The sequence below is a fragment of the Chiloscyllium plagiosum genome, unplaced genomic scaffold, assembly GCF_004010195.1.
Source record: "Chiloscyllium plagiosum isolate BGI_BamShark_2017 unplaced genomic scaffold, ASM401019v2 scaf_15420, whole genome shotgun sequence".
NCBI lineage: Eukaryota > Metazoa > Chordata > Chondrichthyes > Orectolobiformes > Hemiscylliidae > Chiloscyllium > Chiloscyllium plagiosum.
In genome coordinates this window covers 7,405-25,000 of record NW_025211942.1, presented here as the reverse complement: position 1 = coordinate 25,000, position 17,596 = coordinate 7,405, and the positions used below count along the sequence as shown (strand labels likewise).

At 39.7% G+C, this 17,596-nt stretch overlaps 1 protein-coding gene across 1 annotated transcript; it reads right to left on the bottom strand.

Annotated features, from left to right (window-relative positions):
* Positions 1-13,087: 13,087 nt before the first annotated feature.
* On the bottom strand, positions 13,088-17,223 carry LOC122547201 (zinc finger protein 704-like). The gene is made up of 2 exons (XM_043685820.1): positions 16,568-17,223; positions 13,088-16,016 (listed from the first exon to the last, which is right to left on the bottom strand). The coding sequence occupies exons 1-2, from the start codon at positions 16,805-16,807 to the stop codon at positions 15,771-15,773; spliced, it is 486 nt and encodes a 161-aa protein (XP_043541755.1). The 5' UTR covers positions 16,808-17,223; the 3' UTR covers positions 13,088-15,770.
* Between the last annotated feature and the right edge of the window lie 373 nt (positions 17,224-17,596).

Sequence of the window (17,596 nt, the reverse complement as noted above, 5' to 3'; positions counted from 1 at the left end):
CCAGTAAACGCTGAGACAAAGCCAACTGCTGTATCTCTGCCGCATATGCTCCTAGCACATGGCGTAGATGTGACATTGTTTAGCATGGTGACATTCAGGAATAAGTCCGTTGCCCTTGAATGATCACTGCTGACAACCATGTTAAGTTGCTGGAGATGGGGCAAGACTGCGACCTCCATGGTTACGTGAAAATCTAGCCCCATGTGCTGTGCTAAGGACTCGTGGGTTAATGGAAGAGACAAGAGGTTGCTGGTCAGAAAGACTGCTGTTGTAAAGATGCGTGCCAATTTGCTAGTCTCTTATCGCCTTGGTGTCAGTTTCAAGGAGTCTGGATCAAAGGCCAACAGCTGCCTGTCTCTCCATTCTTGCCGTCAATGCAGAAGTTATGGTCAAAGGGGCTCCCCCTCCATGTTGAGGAGGTGCAGGTGTGACCAGTTTTGTTTTCAAAGCTTTTAACAGTGCTGAGAAAACACTTCTGTCTCTCTGCCCCTTACATGTATCTGACAGGTAGTGATGGAGAGTCTCCTATTGGACCTCCAGGGATTGAGATCCTGCTTGTTGGTCTCAATTACACAGCATGCAGACCTCCGTCCGTTAATTAACCAACACCCCCATTCCTTGGAAATTTGTGCCCGATTACTGTTTCATATGGTGGAGTGTCAGGCCTTATTTTTGATCGATAGTCCAAAATAAAAATCCTTCCAAAGAACCCAGACGTCCTGTAGAGGGCAACATGCTGAAAAGGATCTCTAATTACTATAAGCGGCTGCCCAAAAGCCCATGAAAAGTCTGTGGTCGCTTATCAGAGCAGTGAACAGTGAGCTCTGTTTGTTTGCTGCTGTATGCAAAACCTAGGCCAGTCTCTATTTACTTAAACCCAAGGAACAACCGTGGTGTTGTTACACCATTGGGCGTATGCCAGTAAATAGTGTGAAAAGACGCAGAGTAGCAAATCTGAAGGAGAATGACAGGAAGATGCAAAAATCATCATGAAAAATGGTACAGGTATGGTAAACAAAAGGAGCAACTGTGAAATACTTGAAAAAATTAGCATTGAGAGGGGGGAGGTAATAGCAGTTTTAACGGGCTTAATGTTGGATAAGCCTCTAGACCCAGTTGAGATATATCCTAGGCAAGAGAGGAGATTGGAAGGGTTTGACATTAGTTTTCAATTCCTCTCTGGATACTGGTGAGGTGCCAAAGGATTGGAAGACAGGTGATGTGATACCTTTATTCAAGAAAAGTGGTAAGGACAATCCAGGGAACTACAGACCCGTGAGTTTAAAATCAGTGGTAGGGAAGCTTTTAGGAAAAAAAATCTGAGGAACAGAATTTCTCACATGTAGGGATAAGGTTTAATTGACGAAAGTCAACATGGCTTTGTCAGATGGAGATCATGTCTGACAAATGTGATTGAGCTTTTTTTGAGAAGGATGAAGAGATGTGTGGATGACAGTAGAATGGTTGATGTTGGTCTACACAGACGTCTGTAAGGAATTGGGGGTGGGGGCCTGCATGTGGGAGTCCACAAAAGAGCCTTTAGGATCCACAGCAAATAGGATCCAAAATTGGCTTAGTAGTAGGAGGCAGAGGGTAATGATCAAAGATTATTTCTGTGACTTGAAGCCTGTGTCCAGTGAGGTACTGCTAGATTCAAGTGCTGGGTCCCTTGCATTTGTAAATGTACATTAATGATTTGGACACAGATATAGTAGGTTTCATCAGTGTTCACAGATGACAATAAAATTGGTGGTGTGGTAAACAGTGAGGAAAGCTTTAGACTACAGGAAGATGTAGACAAATTAGTCAAATGGACAGAATAACAGCAGACACAATCTAGTTTTGAGATAGTGTGTAACGATGTGTTTTGGGAGGACTAACAGGACAAGCCAATATGCAGTGAATGGTAGGACCCTGGGTAGTACTGAGGATCAGCAGAACCTTGTAGGCTACAGGCCATGTACAGGCATTGGTTCATGCAGCACATGGGATACTTGGTTTTTATTAGGTGAGGCATAGAATACAAGTTAGGAACAAGGGTTTAGAGTTTTGAGGATTTTTTTTAATTCAGAAGGTGATATATATCTGGAACTCACTGCCTAAAAGGGTGATAGAGGCAGGAACCATCAAAACATTTAAGCAGTATTAAGCACTTTGAAATGCCAGAGCATACAAGACTACTGATGGGATTAGAATAGATGGGTCATTAATGACTTGTATGGTCACAATGGACTGAAGGGCCTTTTTCTCATGCTGTAAAAATTCTATGGCAAGAGCTGGGAGGTTACAATGAAACCAGATCGGACATTAGTTAGAGTACTGCGTGCAGTTCTGATTGTCACACTAAAAGGATGTAATTGTTCTGCAGAAGAGATTCACCAGGATGTTGCTCAAGCTGTAGCATTTCAGTTATCAAGAGAGACTAGGTACGTTAAAGCTGCTTTACTTGGAGCAGAGAAGACTGAGAAAGGACGTGATTGAGTTCTACAAAATTATGAAAGGTTGATGGGAATAAACTTTTCCCCCCCGTAGATGGATCAGGGAGCAGAGATTTAAGATAAGGGGCAGGAGAGTTCAATAAGGAGAATGTGTTTTATCCAAAGGATGGTGGCTATCATGAACTAAGTGCCTGAATGAATGGCAAGGAAGTAACCACTACATTTACTCACGTTAAGCTATTTTATTGGAGTTCTTTGAAAGAAATAACTTGTACTGTCGATGAAGGAGAACCAGTGGATGCTTTGTACTTATATTCCCAGAAACATTTGATAAGCTGCTAGATCAACACTTACTGCAGAAAATAAAAAGGTCATCGTGTAGAGTTATACAATCATACAGATGTACAGCATGCAAACAGACCCTTCGGTCCAACTCATCCATGACAATCAGATATCCTAACTCTCCCACCCCAGGGAAAAGACCTTGTCTATTTACCTTATCTATGCCCCTCATGATTTTATAAACCTGTATAAAGGTCACTCCTTAGCCTCTGACGCTCCAGTGAAAACAGCCCTAGCCTATTCAACCTCTCCCTATAGCTCAAATCCTCCAACCCTGGCAACATCCTTGTAAATCTTTTCTGAACCCTTTCAAGTTTCATATTGGCATGGTGGCAAAATTGGCTGGTTAGCAGGAAGTAGGGAGTAGGAATAAGCAAGTTCTTTCAGAGTGTCAGGATGTCACAAGTAGTGTGTCACAGGGGTTGGTACTGGGGACTTAGCTCCTTAAGATTTATATGAATAAGTTGGATGAAGGGACCAAAGGTATGGTACCTAATTTCGCTGATGACACAAAGATATGTAGGAAAGAAAGTTGTAAAGAGGACATAAGCCTGCAACTAGATATAGATAGGATAAGTGAGTGGGCAAAGATCTAGCAAATGGAATACAATGGTGGAAAAGTGTGAAATTGTTCATTTTAGCAGAAAGAATAAAGAAGAAGTGTATTATCGAAATGGTGAGAGAATGCAGAATGGTCTGGGTGTCCCACTGCCTGAATTGCAGAAGGTTAGTATGCAATTACAACAAGTAATCAGGAAAGCTATTCGAATGTTATGATTTATTACAAGGATAACTGATTGCTAGAGTAGTACATAATGCTTCAGTTGTGCAGGGCATTGGTAATATTGCATTTGGAGTCCTGCATACAGAATTTATAGATGCATGCTAATGAATTGGAAGCAGTTCATGGAGGTTTACTAAACTAACAGCTGGAATGGGTAGACTGCCTGTTGAGGAAAGACTACCCAGGGCTCTGTATCCTGTGGCGTTTAGAAGAGTCAGGTGTAATTTATTGAAACATATAAAATGCTGAAGGACTTGACAAAGTGGATGTGGAAAGCATTTTGTGGGAGAATCTAGAATGAGGGATCATAGTTTACAAAACAAAGGGGCGTTCATAAAAAACAGAAATGAGGAAACATCTTTTCTCTGAAAGGTTGTGGATCTTTGGAATTCCCTTCTTGATGCAGGATCTTTAAATATTATTAAGGCAGAGATAGATAGATTATTGGTTACTAAGGGGGATATTATTAGGGATATCTGGAATGTAGAGTTTAGGACAAAAGTTAAATCATTCATGATCTTACTGAATGGCAGACCAGGCTTGAAGGGCTGTGTGGCCTACTCTTGTCGATATGTTAATAAGTATATAAGTGAGCACTTGAAATGTCATAGCACAAAATGTTATGGGCCATGTACTGGGAAATAGGATTACAGTAGAGAGATGCTTGATGATAGGCATAGATTCAATGGGCCAAAGGGCCTCTTTCTGTATTACTCTATGACTCTCATTACTAAAAAGAGTAAAAAAAAGTTGTGGTTATATTGTGAAATTCACAACTTTAACTGAAACTGGAATGGATGTTAAAACTGGAGTTAGGTTCCCTAGCATCTTACTTGTCAGAAAGAAGACACAATAATTGAAACATTATACCCTGTAAATTGAAATACCTGACACAGCTAAATTCCTACACTGGCAAATGAAATAACTATCAGTTTTAAAAGAAAAGAAAAATGTAACCTGTTAATTACAGTACCCCCTGCTCATCATCCTGCTAGCCACACACTTCTTTCCTGGGTCACTCTAGATCCATCCCCTCTCTGACCCTCCTGCCTGTGGCATCACCTGTGCCCCCCCCCCCCCACCTCGCAGGGCAAAGCCTGCAGCCTCATACCCTCCCTGCTCCACGGAGCATGACCTGAGGCACTACTTCAAGCTCTGTACCAGATAATCTTTGCTCTAGCCAGTTCACAGCTGCTGCATCTTTCTGATTGGCTGCGGTGCCCCTTCTGATTGGTCACCACTATATCCAGGATTTGTCAGATACAGGAGTTGCTCATCTTGGCTGACTGCTGGGCCAATGGTTTGTGGAACACCTCCATGTATGTCTCTTTATTGCAGACTCTCCGACAATGTTCCCCACACTGCTCTCTGAGGGCTGAGTAGCCACTGCTTTTTACCCATCAATCCTGATCAAATTTAGCAGCTCCCAACTGCCTTGTAAGAGAGATTGAGGGAAGGGTCGAAAAAGGTACGGCCCACACCCTGCTAATCAGTAGGAATGGGTGGGAAGCCAAGATCTGCAGCCAACTAGCCAAGAAGAGGATTGTAGAGATAGTGACAGCAATTCAAAAACTATGCTATCAAGCAGCGTCAATTGGTTGCCAACGTTCTGGAGCCTGGTCTCAGTCTGAGGTGCCATGGGTTCCGCTCTCAAAGTCAAGCATGGGGAAAGGCCATAGTTGGAAGGTCAAGAACAAGGAGAGGCTGCACCTTAGAAGGCTGGGCATGGGGACTGGCCGACAAAATGGCACCAAGTAAGTAACATTAGAATGAATCTTGCAAAGCATAATGCAATTACAGGCTCCATTAAACAGGGCCATGTTAAACAAGGAATTACTGGTACAATAAATAACATAGTATGTTTCATCATTCATTTCACAACTGTTGCTGAAATGTTTGCCACATAGTCACTACGGTCAGTCTACCAAACGTAGCATAACAAAAAGCAGCATAGTTTTAAAAAGGACATTAGTGCAAATTAACTAACTTATTTTCAGTTAATGCATCAACAGAGCCAATTTACTTACCATTTGTAAACTGGAACACCAAATAATAGCAAACACAGCTTAAACAGGGCTTTGTATTTGTTAACAGTAACTTGCTTGTCTCAATACATACTTGATTAATTGAATCCATCAATTTAATATTGGGTTGAGAAACAGTTTTATCAATAGGGACTGCAAATATCCCAGTACTACTCATCCTTTCTATCACTTATTAACATGATTAGGCTTTAATAAAACATTCAATAATTGATCAAGGGAAAAAAATGAGAATCTTTCAGAAGTTGGCCCTAAAAGACACACAGCAAAGTACCAACATTAATCTTAAGATTTTTACTTATTAGTTTAGAAGAATAATTAATCAGTCTAAACTAAATGGATTAAAATTTGTACTAAAATGTTCACAGAATCCCTAGTGTAGAAACAAGCCATTTGGCCCAACAAGTCCACACCAACTGCCCCGAAGAATAACCCATCCAGACCCATTCCCCTAGATTTGTCTACATTTACCCCTAACTAATGTAGCTAACCTACTATGGGCAGTTTAGCATGGCCCGTTCACCTAACCTGCACATCATTGAATCGTGGGATGAAACCTGAGCACCCAAAGAAAACCCACACAAATAGAGGGTGAATGTGCAGACTTCACAACCACACTTGTCAGAGGCTGGAAAACGTTAAAAGAGCATTTTCAACAAATGCACTAAAGTGCTTGCTTGTTAGTATTTTATGGCATATATTTAATGGTCTTCATTTAAACTTGGAGAAAGGAATGAATGATAACAGGCAGTCTTCCATTATTTGGGGAAAGGAAAGACAGGGGGCTAAGGGATAGTTTTGTGCTTGCTCCACATCTGATGCACAAACTGTACTGTATGTCAACATAAGAAAGTTAGTAAGCACCAACAATACAATGAACCAAACCACTGGCCTTTAACATCAGCAATTATGTAAATCCTCCCATATAAATGGGATAGGAAGTCTCTTCTCCCGAATGGTTTCGAGATTCAATGTATAATGATTTTGAGCAATCTCAAATCAGTTTGAAATCAGCACAATACCACACTGAAAAGAAAACAATGTAGTTGTGCCTATGTAACAATTATTGATTTTCATTGTTGTGTCATGCTTTCTTCTGATTGATACTCTCAGAGAGACAACAGTCTGATCAGCATTGGAAATAAAAAGGGCTAATGTTTGAAACCAGCATATGTAAAACCAAGTGGCTGCCTTCTTAAATGCAGAAACACAAGACCAGAGAGACAAACTTCAAACTGATTCAAAGTTCAAAACATCACAACACAAAACGCAGTAAAATTTACACACACACACACACAAAGTGGAGCTCTCCCACAGCAGCAATGAGGGCCCACATTAAAAAGAAGTAAAAAGACCTCATCTCATCCCAAGGTCCGCTTTCACGAAGCTACAGCAGTAACATAATTAGTCCAATCAGGAAGCATGCATTTTTGAATTCCTCCAGGCTAGTGTCATTTAAATTTTAAAAGGGCTTCAACTGAACCATCATATGGGGCCCAGTTCTTCTGAGTGAGCACACAAACTCAATTTTAACTAGAGATCGTTTCAGCTTCTAGTGAAAGAAACCAATGGTTGAAACTGGTTTAGTATCTTTATTAGGAATGGGGCTGAATTTGACATGTGGGTTATCTGTTGGACACTGCCAGCAGGAAACCTTCTTTTCGGGTTGGCTCCTTCGTTTGGGCATCAAGTCTCTAACCGGAAAGTAAATGATACGGAATAGCAGGGCTCAAAAAAGATTATAAATAAAAATTGGAATATAGTCAAATTAAATCATAAAAAAGTCACAATTAGAATATTTTCATCTGTATTGCCAGAAACTTAGGTATGCAGGACTGATGTTAACCCATCTGCAATGTTCCCAAGGACCACAAACTAAAACAAGTACTTAAAAGCAGTAAAACATAATTGAAATTTCAACTAACAAAATACTACAGTTTTACACATTAGGACGGATAACGTTTCCTCCTTATCAAACGGTTGATCTGGACTGCTTTTTAGAGATGACATATTGGACACAGATATATTAAATTAGAAATACATACCAGGCACAAAAGCAAATAAATGCACTAAGTTTCAAAGATTTGAATTTTGCAACATGCTTTCCTGCTAAATATAAAAGGAGTTGAAATTTGCTTGAAAGGTTGAAGTATTAAGTGCTTAGCTTTTATATGATGTTTCATTACATGTAATGCTAATGACCACAGTCCTCAATTCTCAAGATAAGAAATGGTAATTACATTTTCAACTATGTCCAAGCAAGAAACATGTAACCCTTCACGGCACTCGTCCAACTCACTACTCCCTGGTTGGCAAAAACTCCTGACACAACCAGCAACAGTAATCAAAAAGTAACCAAAATAAAGCCAATTTTTCTTGCATACAATACAATTGAGTCAAAATTAATAACTGATAATACTATGTCATGCCACAAACCTCAAGGTATAATCAGAAAGATAATGTTCATTACTTGATATATCTTTGTGTTGACTCAACTTGCATTAATCTGGTGTCTCTCAATCTCAGCAAATCCAAAAGCATTTCACAGTCAGTGAAGTAATAGTGAAGTGTAGCAACTGTTCTAACTTTTGGAAATATGGCATCTCACAAACAAAATATAGTGATAGAGAGCAGATAATCTGATTTTAGTTACAATGGTTATATGTTGGCTAAGACATCAGGAAGAAAACCCTGGAACCATTATATCCAGAGATGGGTCCAACAATTCATCCAATGTCAAGGTTTACATATTTATCATGATTTGTTTTTAACATTTTAGTTCATATATACAGCTGATCTGATATGCAACATGTGAACTGATTTAAACTATTTGATATCAATATGGTCTCAATTTATAAGGCAACCCACAACATAAATTTGCCAAAATGCACTAATTCTCCTGCCAGTGGAGATGCTACTGTTGATAAGATAGTACAATCACCACACAACAAGTTCATGCAGGTCTCTTAGAACAATAGAACTGATAATAGAAATGTATACATTTTGGGAAAAGTACATAATTATAGCTGAAGACCTGGTCCTTTTAAAAACACCTCACTGGAACACTAAATTTCAGTTTGGCTCATGGGCTAAATTCTGAACTTTGTGACTTGGGCTGTGATGTATGCAGCTGATAAGTTGATGTCAACATGATTTTCCCAATATATGTAGACAGGAGTTCTAAAAAGAGGGTGGGGCTTCAAATTCAAATTAGTGGATATGGTAATGCTTTCACGTTTGTTTGATTTGACTTTACAGCTGTTTATGTTGAGATGTCTGATGTCAGATGGTGAAGTAGGAAACCAGACTCCAATCTTTCGCTTTAAATTTGATTTAGTGCTCTAGTGTTCAAATCCTACAATGGAAGCTGGTGGAACTTAAATTACTAATTTTGCAATGTACACCAGTTTCAGTAATGACAACTATCATCGATTGCTGTAAAAAGAAAAGCAATCTAACTCACTGATACCTCACGGAGCGTCCCTTTACTTGGTCTGATCTTCATGTTGCTCCGGCCCTCTGGGAAATGCAATTGAGTCTAAACACCCTTCTGCAGCAGGGAGAAAGTGAGCACTGCAGATCAGAGTCAAAGAGTGTGGTGCTGGAAAACCACAGCCAGTCAGGCAGCATCCGAGAAGCAGGAGAATCAACGTTTCAAGCACAAGCTCTTCATTGGGAATCCTGATGAAGAACTTATGCTCAAAACATTGATTCTCCTGCTCCTCAGATACTGCCTAATCGGCTGTGCTTTTCCACACTGCCTTCTGAAATAGCCTAGTCATTTGGTTCAAGGGCAATTAGGATTGGACAACAAATGCTAGCTTTGTCAGCAACACCCACGTCGCAAGAAACATAGCAAACCTTTTATTAACTGACACCTATGGGACCAGGAGTGTGCTGGTTGATCAAATATTCCGGATGATCAAGAGGTCCACATAAATAATAGAAACATTAAGTTATAGAAGTGTAATGCAGAAGGTATATACATTACTTTTATTTCATTTACAGCACAGATCACTTAAATAATAATACAATTTTGCCTTAAATGAAACCTACCAGCAGAGAGCCTTCTCATTCACACCCTCACCTGACTACTCGGACATTGCAGTAGTGGATAAGAAACGGGCTCAAAATTGAATCAACTGTTGATATTTTGTGTGGCCATTCAATTGAACAAGTATATTTACAGAAAGGTAAATGGATTTTTAAATTTATAATATTTGGACAGAATAATAGTAGACTTTGCGGTATTTGAGGTGCATAACTTTTGCCAGTTTATCGAGAGTGCCGGTTCATAGAATGCCAGTTAAAACAAAGTTTGCTATAATAAAAAAGTTACTTAATGAATATCCTTTAATCTACCTCTCCTTAGTATAACTGACATGCCATTATGCATCCTTTTTTAAAAAAAAAATCAAAACTTTATAACACTGACAATATTTTTGAACAAAAAAAAAGAAAATGAGAAAAATAATTACCCACATTCTGCACACCACATACTACAAGATGTCCATCTTCTCAGGCATCCAGTAGTCTCTTTGTGAGAGTATTTTAGTTTATAAAGCAAGCTGACAACAGACAACTTGATTCAACCCATTTCATCCTGAAGATTTCTGTTCTTTTAAGTGTCTCTATTATGCTAGCAAGGTCAAAACCTTAATCTTTTTGCACATTTTATATTGAAAAACAGTTTTCCCACTGGAAGCGATTCTCCATTTACCATTCAACAGACAAAATATTCTCAACGGCCTGTTACATAGACTTTCCCATAAAATATTTGATAAAGGAAAACTCCACATCTATTTCTTCTAGAAGAGCTAGCATCGCAGCAGCTTAAGTAGTTTTAACCACATTTTTATTTTCTGAGCTTCCCAGACGAAGGAACAACATTTTCCATTTTCATTCACCATATTATAAAAGCAAGTTCAATCAAATCCCAGTGATGGCAAATCATATTCTTAACTTTATACATGGATTGTTTTGCAATATAATATTTCTAGAATTGCATTTTTTAAAAAAAGTCAATACTACACTAAGATGGCTGCCGTAGTTGGGTGACTTCCACAATTTTTGCATTCTCAAGTATCTCAAGTCATTGGAAGATTTATACTGTAATTGAATACCATTGTATGTTCATTCAAGGGAGCCACTTCAACTGAAGATGAAACCATATCAAGATACATACCTTCTACTGGTTGTGAACTTAGCTAAAAACTCAATATCTATGGACCTCTGGACTGACTCAGAGCTTGGCATTTATGCAAAGGCAGCTGCAGAAGCTAGTTAATTATAAAGGAGTATGAATGGCTAACAGTCACGTCCCTTGCTCAGCAATGGCTCTGAACTTCATGCCATTCAGTGGAGACAACAGAAACATTAATCATGTGGACGCCTGATGAAAACTTCTTCATATTATCTCAAGAATCAGGGAGATCCCCTTTGGTCTGCAAACAACATAGGAAGCAGCAGCAGATACCAACACCCAAGCTTTAATACAAGGGACAGCAATATCAGGGTCTCCCAGCTCCTCCTTTCCAAGTGCACCATCACAGTAACATTGCCTTTATTGGCTTACTCCCTAACAAATGCAAACTTCCAAGATATAATTGATAGTTTCTCCAACCAACTAGTTCAGAGAGGAGATTATACACGCTGGTGCAGTGTGGGACCTGAACCCAGGCCTTCTGGCTCAGAGAGGAGCCCCCACCCAGATGTACTCACATTACTTGATCAATGCCCTTCACCTGTATATCCTTAATACAACAACTAACACACCACTAACATGATAGACTGATTAGACATTACCATTAAAAATAAAGTAGTAAACTGAACAAAATATATGGCTTGCCTAATAAGTTTAAAAGTGATACTTTTACAAACGATGTCTATACCGATAGGAGCCCCTACAATGTGGAAACAGGCCCTTCAGCCCAACAATTCCACACCAACCCTCTGAAGAGTAACCCACGCAGACCCACTCCCCAAGCCCACCATCCTATATTTACCTGTGACTAATGCACCTAATCCACATATCCCTGAACACAATGGGAAATTTAGCACTATGACAAATTCACCTAACCTGCACATTTTGGGTTGTAGGAGGAAACTGGAGCACCCGGAGGGAACCCATGTAAACTCCACACAGACAGTGGAGGCTGGAATTGAACCCGGGTCCGTAGCACTGTGAGGCAGCAGTGCTAACCACTGAACCACCGTGCCACTCTGGTAAATTAATAGTTGCCTGAAATAGTTGATTATGAAGCAGCAAAGGTGGTACAAATGTTGAAGATCATTGCATAAATTGGTTGGTTCGGAATTAACACCCAATTTTGTTGCCCATTTCTTTTTTTCATTTAATTATTGCTACTTTAGCACATCACCATCCAACAACCAACTACTTTCAGTTTCATCAATGATTTTTCTCTCTGTCAAATGATCGAAGGTGGACTTGATTACTGATGTATCACCTTCATTTAAAATTCAGAGAAAAAAATGACCACACTCAATGTTATAAGATCTCAATAATATCCAGTCTTAGGCTGATAAAGGGGGAAGTAACATTCATATTAATTGAGTACTGACTATTTTCAGGTCCAACAACCTTACCTTAAACTTGACTTTGACATCTTGGAAGTCACTATTGACGAAAAACTCATAGTTGAGACCAGTCACTAGCTCAGTGGCTGGAGGCAGTGTATGGCTCGTTTTGCAAATCCTCAAAGTATTGCAATCGGCTACAAAATGCAAGTCAGGATTGAGATGGGACTATCACTACTAGTAGAAGTTGTTACAGCTCCAAGAATATTCAAGATACTCAATCATACCCAAATCAAGGCAACCCAGCCACTCACTGCTGTTGTCCCACGGATACAATTTATAATATCAACCAGCGTTCCAACCCTTTAACATTTCTTCAGCAGAAACCTGCAACTTCCACTATGCAGAAGCACAACCACAACATGTAAATGAGAACAACACTGCCTCCAAGTTTCTCTCAAAACACACACTACACCAACTTGGACATAGGTTGTAATTCCCCCACTGGCACAAGCATGACTTCTAGAACTTTTAACCTACCAAACCTGTGCATCCCTATGACAATGTCTCTATGACGCTATACACTTCAGATGCTGCAGTTCTAGTGTTAAAGCAGGATGAATACAGAGCCGTAGCCCAACAAGCAGATTTCCCAGGAGAAAGCAGTCTCTATTTGCTTTATTTTGGAGATATTCAATCTTTCAGTCCAATATAGATTTTTTTTCCTAAACATGCATTAAAATTGTGTAAAGTATAGTAATAACCCCAAAAACTGAAGTGTTAATACACCATAAACATCAACTTTCCTGTATTCCGTTAAAAATCACACAACACCAGGCCATAGTTTAACAGGTGTAATTGGAAGCACTAGCTTTCGGAGCGCTGCTCCTTCATCAGGTGGTCACTTGTTGGACTATAGCCTGGTGTTGTGTGATTTTTAAACTTTGTACACCCCAGTCCAACACCGGCATCTCCAAATCATTCCTGTATTCAGTGTACGTTTTAATGTTGCGAAGAAATTATCTAGTTTTGAGTGGCAGTTTAAAGATTTATTGGGGCTAGGTATAATTTGAGTTATATCAATGATTTTGCAATACTGGAAGCTCATGCTTAAAAGCAGAATTAAAATCCAAGTTATGTGCAATTTTAAGTTAATAAGGCATATAACACAGAAATACACATAAGAAAACTTCAAAAGTTAAACAAAACGCTCACACACTACTGATCAATGTTTTCCCTTCTTTTACATGTTATTTGTCTCAGGTGCAACAAGACTACCTATATTACAATGTATTAATGAAGCACCCTAAATGGACACATGAAGACTTCAGTTGCAACATTTCTCCAGAGAAAATGTTTCAAATGATAAACTCAAAGCTAAGGTGCACTGACAAATTAAATAAATCATTAAAATAGGAACCAGAAAACATTAGACATTCAATAGATGATAAGAATAGTATGAAACGATGGAACTTAGTCAAGAATATGGAGGTTTCAAAAGGTAAATATGAATCCTTCTTGTTTTTTCAAAGCAAAATTTAGTAAAATTTCAGGTGTTCCATACACTACATCAATATTACACATACATATATGCTACAAACTTAAGAACTTCCTTAAATTGTTTTGGATTTTATTTAATTCAACATACAATTGATCTCCCGTGGTGTTGCTCTATTCGTCCTCCGCCTAGAGCATGGCTTTGGTAATAACATGCCGAGACGAAAGATGTGTTAGGTTTTAAGTTCCGGTATATAATTCAGATACTACACCTACAAACAAAATTCCTGAAGAGAAATATTCTAAGCCAACTTTAAGACTAACTGAAGAGAAATATTTCTTAAAACTTCAACTCTTTTTCCTTGTGAAATAGCAAGATTAGCAATGCAGAAGAAGAAAAAAAAATCCAGAAACCACTGGTTTTCTTTCCTTAAAAAGTGAATTCTGAAGGTGACTGGATGATATTGCAGAAACACTTGAAACCTTTAAATACAATATAAAAGCACTGAGTGTTTGTGGAATTTGATTGGAACTAATTCCACTATTTCTACTGACTGGCAGTTAGCAGTAAAATGAAAGCTTTGACTGGCAATTGCACAGAGTTATAAGGAATGATGATGATGTCCCTGACCACTGTGATAAGCTTAGCTACACAGTCAGCTTATTCTGCCAAACTGCATGTCTATTCTCTTATCACTTGGCTGTCAACTTTTTGACTAGCTTGACATACCTGACCAATGGATGCTCTAGTGCAATTATGGTGGGATGGCATGAACAGCCAGAATCCAATGGTTATGCAGAAGTACTTTTTTTGCATTTTTAGCTGCATCTCCAATTTGGATGACACCAGCAGGAGTTGGCCAGATGGTGAATCCTGTGCCAGATGTAAATCCCCAACAGTATTAAGGCCTGGGCACCAACCTCTTTTCTTTAGGCATTCTGATGATCTCTAAACCCAGATATATGTCTTCACTCTCTTCTAAAGTAGTGAAGGTCTTGAAGTTTCTTCAAATCTCAGTGTGGAAGAGAAAAAAGAATATTCTTCGTCAACTGTATTTGGATTGTGAAGTGCATGAGTTTACTTTGAATAATGAACAAGATTTGAAGTATAGCAGAATATTAGGTGCACAGGACATAAGACCTATTAATTAGCCAGACTTTACCAAATTTAACATAAAATTCTTTTGTTTACTTGCAATTGTAAAATATAAATCATAAATATTGCTAATTTAAAAGACAATTGCATTCAAATCACTTACCACAATTGGAATTCTTAAGTAGAACAAGCTGCTTCTACAACCAAAATAATTTAAACAGCCACATAACCAGTCCTCTCTGCTATTATAAAATGAGTTTTCACTATCTTCTTTTAAAAAAATTTGAATGACTAATCACTGGGCTTTCCAACCACCGCACTTTTGTAGATGCTATTGCTTTAGCTCAAAGAAATTAAAGTAATTGCTTCACTGAACCAAGTAACCATAAGTGTGTCTTCAGCATCATCACTATTTTTCTGGTAGCCACCTTCATCTGCACAGGTCAACTGCTTCATCTCATATATCAATATCTTCAGCATTCAAGTTGGTGGCAATGACTATTCGAAATACTGGCAGTGCAGTCACAGTAATTGTAGCTAACATAAAATGCTGGTGACAGATCATGATTGACTGAAGTACCCTTACAACCAGAAGATCCAAATAATGAATTAAAAAAGTGACAGATCAATGTTATACTAATGTCTGACCACAATAAATGCCATTGGAACCTTAATAGTGATACAAGGCAAGACCAAAGTACACCGTGACAAAATTTATAAAACTGGAGAGTCAAGTGATTTTTACATTTCAGCAGTTGATAAGTACAATGGTGTATTTACTCGAGTAGACACTCGAACTGATAAGTCGTGATCTACAAATGGGTCGACACTCCAGAGTATGAAAGGTGGGCGTTCCCATTCCGGGTGGGGAAAAAATACACGTTGAGGGGAGCGGAAGATAGGAACATTTGTTCAATACGTTCAGAACACGTTATGTGCCGTGGTTAGTTCCATTTGAGGATGCAATCTGACCTCATCCGTTCCTAGATATCCGAAAAGTAGCTCGGAACGCTTGCAAAACAAAAAGAGAAAGCCTACCTCTGAGGAACGTCGATGTTTGCCGAAGGAAGGAGGCGTTTCTGTTCTGACACCGAGCCAAGGGGGAGGGTCGTGTGCTCCTTCTCCACCTCGCGAGTTCTGTTACATTTGTTTTCCAGATACCGGTCTTCGGGTTTTTTGGCTGTCAGGCCGCGTGGCTCTGGGGATCTTAAAGGAACATCATTCTTTTCTCGTTCTTGCAAAGCCGCCACCGATTCACTGCCTTTGCAGTTCAGAAGCATCTGCAATTTTATAAAACCCAGAGCTTAATGACTTTTTTTTGTTTCCTCCGCCGCGGCAAATGAAACGTTTTTCTAAAGAAGAATCCTTTATTTTCCACAAGTAAACATCAGGCAAATCAACCCAAAACGTTCGGTTAGTTTTCCTATTGCAGGCCTGCCTGTTGCCAAGTCAAACTGGACAAAACCCAATGTCCAGATATTGAAATGACAAGTCCACAAGTGGCAAAGTTGTTTGGACAGTTCGCTCCAAGGAATATGCTGTATCTAGATTGACATGTTTACTTTCAAAAATGGGACCGACACTAATAATACACCAGTGTAACAGGCGTTTGGTCTCGCTGGAGGTGGGCATTTAATTATACCGGTTTCCTTGCTCCACTCTCTTTAAACTTTGGACGTGCACTTCAGGCGCCATCTTAGTTTCAATATGTATTCCAAATATAAAAAAGTAATATGTCTGATTGCAAAAAAAATAAAATCATGCATCGACTTTGCAATCGGTGGAAACCATTTAACCTTTTGTGCAATGAAATGAACAGATGTTTAAATACCTTTTGATTATATCCGGATTTTCCTTTTCCAGATACTTTGACATCGATGCAGATTATTTCTTCTTCTGCATACTCTCTGAGAGAGCCATCGTCTAACATGATTGTGTATAAATTATTGCTCGCAGGGTCGTTCTTACAAGCCTGTATCACTCCAGAAACTCTGACTTCGCCGGATGAACTTGGCGCGCAAACCTTAGTCCCTACAACTTTATATTTTTTTGGAAGGCGTTTGGAGCTCATGGTCTTGCTTTTTGAGGGGGGGGGGGAAAGAGTGACGAGATGAACTACAAACTAGGCGCCTATAATTTTTTTCCCCTCACGGAAGAGGCTAATGCAATTTTACATTCGTGTCAGATTCTGATGTTTGCAGACAGACAGAGAGAGAGGGAGGAAGAAGCCACCCCTCCACTCTGCGAGCCGGCGTTCCTGCTGATTACAATTGTTTTGCTTCTCTCTCTCTCGCCGCCCGGGCTGAGCCGGGCCCCGCCCCCCTCAGAGCTAGGGCCCGCCTACCGTTCACACCGATTGGTGGCTCCACGTTATAAACATTCCATTAAAGAACGCTGACAGTGGCAACAAGACGTGCGGCTGGTGTAGCTACTTGTCACTCAGCGCCGCCGGCCCGGGCACTGCTGCCGGTGCTCGGACAGCGCAGTTTGCAGACCGGCTGCCCCACCTCGCCCCCTTTCACCCCACCTCCTCTTCGTCCCTCCCTCTCTTTCTTTACTCCCACTTCCCTCCTTTCCAACCCCCTCCCGCCTTTTCCAGCGCACCCCATTTTTTCCCTCTTTTGTACCTCACCCCCTTCTTCTCATCTACCCACCCTTGCAACCAAAAGTTGGGTCAAAACATTTCAAAACCAACCATTTGACTGCCATGTGCCTGTCACTCATTTCTAAGTTTGGCCACGCCTGTTTGATTTATTTTTAATCCAGTCTCGGATACGATTGGATTTTTAGAAGTTGCGCCTCTTCTATTTTCGTTGATTGCGTCTGCCCCATTTCAAGCGATCTCTGGTTCTCAGTCTGA

Coding starts and splice junctions, on each gene's coding strand:
- LOC122547201 (XM_043685820.1), bottom strand. CDS start 16,807: ATGAGCTCCAAACGCCTTCCAAAAAAATATAAAGTTGTAGGGACTAAG. Junction 16,017..16,567: donor AATCCGGATATAATCAAAAG/GTATTTAAACAT, acceptor ATAAAATTGCAG/ATGCTTCTGAACTGCAAAGG.